The following is a 5,000-nucleotide window of genomic DNA, read 5'->3' on the forward strand; positions in this document are numbered from 1 at the left end:
AGGTGGTGGTGGCGAGTGGGTGGGTGGTGGTGGCAGGTGGTGGTGGTGGTGGGGGGTGGGTGGTGGGTGGTGGTGGTGGAAGACGGTGGTGGAAAATGGTGGCAGGTGGTGACTAGTGTTGGGTGGTAAAAAAAAAAAAAACTGAAAACTCAAAATGGAAACACATTTTTTGTGTTTTCATTTTTTGGCCAAATTTATAAACTGAAATCACTGATTTATAAATCAAAAATTTTACCAAACAAGTTTTTATTTGAGTTTTATAAATTTTTGTAAATATAAATAGAAAACTGAAAACGTAAGTGTTACCAAACAGCACCTAATCAATTCTTTGTTTCCTCTTCATTTTTCACCTTTGATAATTTTTTCCTTTCAACTAAAAAATGTTTTTTCCTTTTACCAATATTTTCCCTTTTCAGATCGTTTTCTTTCAACGGTTTTGCTCTGGTTTGCTGCCAATGCCGTTAGATTTGAAATTATAATTTTTCTGATCAGATAGAGGCTATCATGAATGATTTTATTCAGCTGAAACCTCAATCTAATGTTTACGAGGCTGAAACCATGGTTGAAGGTTAGAAGCTCTATTTGAGGTTTTCTTTCAGGATATTTATATATGACTCAGGATCTGATGTTGTTTACTTCGTAATTTTTGTGCTTCTTTATGTTCAATCATATATCAGGAACACTGGATGGATTCTCATTTGATTCTGATGATGACGCTGACAAGATGCCTAAAATCGTCACTAATCAGACTGATCAAAATGAGGGCAATGGAGAGCAATCCAACACAAAAACTAAAACAAAAGCTGAAAAAACATCAGTATGCTTCCTAACCTTTCTCAGTTCATTATGTATCTCAGTGAATGACAAGATCGTATATTGATTGTGCGACATGTCGTAATAAAGAAATGCTAATTTATGAGATCATGGATGTAGGGGGTCGTGCGAAAAAGGAGTGGTAAAGCTGCATGAGGAAAGCCACCCAAGAAAGTAAGAAAGAAAACCCAAGCTCCGAAGAACAGCAAGACTAAGAAATGAGAGATGCTACTGAATGTGATAAATTGTGGTGTGTGGGCCGACATCAATTCTCATTGGTGAAGGAAGAAGTATGGTAACAACAATTTGTATTCCATAATTTGTATTTTTTTAACCTTTAATTTTGACATTTGTTGAATTTGAAAAAGAGCAACAAGAAATTGTTCAGCATGCCCTCTTTTTCTGGAGGGTTGTTAAATTATACATGAATTGCAAATCAGGTTAAAGTCTGGACTTGAGAAACAAATTACACTGTTAAATTGAATGGTGTGGTGCCTAACTATGTAAATTACAATGAAAGTGAATAATGGTGAAAATCTGAACTTCTCTTTTCTCCTCTCTCTTCTCAGAGAATTGTATTTTAGAAGAACAAATTCAAGAAAAGTACTATAAGGATTATTGATATTGATGAAACGGGTAAAAGAACTTTTGAGGAAGAAACCATGTCTACAATCTCTCCATGACCCTGTTGTTGTTCTTGGTATATTGGTGGACTCTGTTGTTCTTGGTATATTGGTGGAGCTGGTATTGTGTCATTTGGTCTATTCGTCCTGCATGAACAAGAAAGTTACATTTTTATGTATTAAGAAAAATAGTTAATTCACTTCTATTTCCTAAACTATTATCATTTTTTCTATTGCTTCCCTTAACTATTAATTGTATCTATTTACTCCTTAAAATTGTAAATGAAGGGAAACAAATTGGAGTCTATCTAGTCTTATTTTAAATTAAAAATATAAAAAGGTATTCAAATTGATGTGTCAGTATGATCAACGGCGTCTTTTATAATCTGGAATTAAATGCTTAATTTTCAACTTCTTGCTTGGGTTATGGAATTTTAGGTATTCCATCTTTCATAAAGCTGATAACAGGTTAAAACAGCTTCTGCCTCTTAATCCCTTTTGTCTTGCTCACCCCCAATTGCTTTCTTTGAATTTGCTCGAACTTTTCTCTTAAAAACTTTAATTTGAAATAAGAGAGATAAAATCTAAATACTTTAAATACTGCAATTTAAGCAATGGGGGACTAATACCTCTGTGGTTGTTGCAATGGACTCCTCTTCATTTGCTACAATCTTGCTTATCTTCTTCATTCCCCCAAGAAGAGAGCATACCATAATCATCTATGGCAGCTTCTTTAATAATAGTAGTGTATACTTACGGGTGCGTATGGAACTTTGCATGATGATGCTTCTTTCTAATCTATCCCAAGCATATTTTGGTAATCTGTTGCTCTGACTTCTGCAGGCATTTGAGCACCTTTTAGAACGTGAATTAATCTCTTTTACGGACAACAGAGGGCACAATCAATCTGTTGAATTTCGCCCGGTGAAGCTCCTAATCTCGTACCATGAACTATATCAAGGGTTGAAATCATATCGGTCTTGTCCAGTAAGTTTCTAGAATGAAGTGCGCACATGTTAAATGGTCATGATCTTTGGATGCACTATAGAAGTATGGCACTCATATTCTTGATGAATCTGTAAACATAAGACTATATTATATGAGAAATCTATATAGCTTTTTGGGAAATTTTCATGCTAGTTTGCAGTTTTATCATCTTATGATGTTTCAAAAGCTAGTTTCCTAGCAACATCTAGACATTAAAATTTCAAAGACTTTCAACTTACAATATCTATGAAAAGTTGGTGATTAGTGTATTATTTTACACATGTTGATAGGCAATTCTTCAGAAATTAATTGATCGTGAAGGATTCATTGATGGTGTTACTAGCTCTGACCGGGCAGTGGCTCCTGCCTCAATTTTGTCAAATTTGTTTGGGAGACTTCAAGATTAGAGATAGTCTAACCAATGGCTTCTGGTGCTGACCTAAATGCCATCCTAAATGAGGGAGATTCTCTTAACTGCTAACATTTGTAATGTTTTTCATTTCATTCTTTTTGTCTATTTATTTTTTCCTCAACGGTAGTGCTAATATCTTTCCTATTTATACTGCACATTATTATTATTTTATTTTATTTTGATAAGTTATACTGCACATTATTTTAGTACCTAGGTGATGTGAGACTTGGTTTCACAGGTACTAGAGAAGGATGCAAGCTCATGTATACAACTTAGGAATGTGGGATATCAGGATATTACATTCAACCCCAATAGGAATACACGTCCTCACGTAGGCTATGGTTCCCACCATGCTGCTGCCATTGTCCATAGGAAAACTGTGCTAAGGATGCATAGTATGTTTGAGCATAGCCCATACCAATTTTTCTTGGTATACCTATTTAACTTGTTACTCTGGAGTCTTAGGGGTCACAGAAGTATTTAATCAATAAAAGAGTTCCACTGTTATTTCCTACATTAAATTTTCTTACATTCCTTGATGAATTGAAGGTTTTCACACATGTTCATCACCTAAACTTGGTAATATTCTAATTTTCCCATTGAGCGTGTGTGTCTAAGTGGTGTTATCTTTTCTCTATGTAGGCATGTATAGAATTTTATCTGGCTTGTTGCCTTATTGTTTTAACAAAGTCATGCATTGTCATTTCATGAAATTCAAACTACATAAGCTGATTAAACTGACTGATCCTATTTATATTTACTAGCGGTATGCAATTTAAACAAATAAGAATAAAAGAAGATGATAATAAAATTAATATTATAATATATATTTAGTTTAATATGGTTATATTTTTTAGTTTTCTTCATAATTGTCGCATCTACAGGTGGTTGATGCATGGGGAGCAGTTGCTATATTGATAAACAATGCAGGTTCTTGAATGTTCCACGTCCTCTTCCATCATTAACAGTTTCAAATATAGTCCACTAACTGATCAACAATGGTTTCAGGTATTACTAGAGATGGTTTATTGATGAGAATGAAGACTGCTCAATGCAAGGAGGTCATTGATCTAAATCTCACTGGTGTATACCTATGCACACAGGCGTGTAGATTTTAAGCTCAGTTTTGGCAGTCATAGTTTTCCTCTTAGTTGGATCTAAGCAGCATTTTTACTACTCTTTGTAGGCTGCAGCCAAAATTATGATGAAAAAGAAAAAGATATTCCTGTCTCAGAGGCTCAATTTTATTTATATTAAAACTGTATTTGCCAGACAATTACACTTTTTTTCCCACCTGCAGGGGGGTGGGTAGGAATTTTAGTGTCAACCTATTTTTGATGCATTTCCACTTGAAAGTTTGTTTCTCAAATTTGCATCAGAAATAGTTTTGGAAAAAAAAAAATTCAATTCTCTCCTCATTTCATGCTCTTTCATAATGCATCACAAGTTGCTTACAATTGAGAAACAAATTGATATTTTGAGAAACAATTGAGAAAAAATATATATTTTGGTGAATGCTTGGCAGATGACAGCACAAGATGTGTCAACAATGTTGAGATGTGAACAGAGGACCATCATCTTCCTTATAGAACCCGAGAATTTTTGTTTCTTAGTGGATGCTTTCATAGTACTTGTATGTATAATTGGTATGTATAATTAGTTTGAATTTTGGGCCGATTTGTTTTGTAATAATTTTTAACTTACCACTAGGCACTAGTTTAACTTTATTTCATCTTAGAATTGAAATATTTTTGCATATTGAGAAGCATGAATTGATCTAGTATTATGTTTACCTAAATTTAGTCAATATATTGTATATTTTTCATCTTTATAAAAGGTATTTTTTTTAAAAGTTAAATCTCACAGAATTAGCACAATTTTTTATTTTTATTTTTAAAAAAATGAAGCTATAACGGCGTTTTTAAACGTCACTATATAATACCAATGGTTATATTTTTAAAATAGGAAAGATCTATCACGGTGTTTTTAAAACGTCGCTAAATGTAGAGTGACGTCATTGTTTCATTATGCAGCACATTTAGCGGCGTTTTAAAAAACGCCGCCTATACTGATATAGTGACGCTTTTAAAGCATCATAAAGTTACAGCGACGGACGTATCTTCGGCGCTTGGTATTAAACGTCACAAAAACAATTAGCGGCATTT

The 5,000-nt window shown here is 33.7% G+C and overlaps 1 protein-coding gene across 1 annotated transcript; it reads left to right on the forward strand.

The window, feature by feature from the left end:
• The first annotated feature begins 361 nt into the window (after window positions 1-361).
• LOC114258220 (DNA-binding protein BIN4-like) lies at window positions 362-3,767 on the forward strand. The gene is made up of 5 exons (XM_082909141.1): window positions 362-568; window positions 678-817; window positions 934-1,103; window positions 2,280-2,360; window positions 3,720-3,767. The coding sequence occupies exons 1-3, from the start codon at window positions 505-507 to the stop codon at window positions 967-969; spliced, it is 240 nt and encodes a 79-aa protein (XP_082765267.1). The 5' UTR covers window positions 362-504; the 3' UTR covers window positions 970-1,103; window positions 2,280-2,360; window positions 3,720-3,767.
• The last annotated feature ends 1,233 nt before the right edge of the window (window positions 3,768-5,000 follow it).

This window comes from Camellia sinensis, chromosome 15 (genome assembly GCF_055761805.1).
Source record: "Camellia sinensis isolate YWXY chromosome 15, ASM5576180v1, whole genome shotgun sequence".
Classification (NCBI taxonomy): domain Eukaryota; kingdom Viridiplantae; phylum Streptophyta; class Magnoliopsida; order Ericales; family Theaceae; genus Camellia; species Camellia sinensis.

Coding starts and splice junctions, on each gene's coding strand:
- LOC114258220 (XM_082909141.1), top strand. CDS start 505: ATGAATGATTTTATTCAGCTGAAACCTCAATCTAATGTTTACGAGGCT. Junction 569..677: donor GGCTGAAACCATGGTTGAAG/GTTAGAAGCTCT, acceptor ATCATATATCAG/GAACACTGGATGGATTCTCA. Junction 818..933: donor CAAAAGCTGAAAAAACATCA/GTATGCTTCCTA, acceptor TCATGGATGTAG/GGGGTCGTGCGAAAAAGGAG.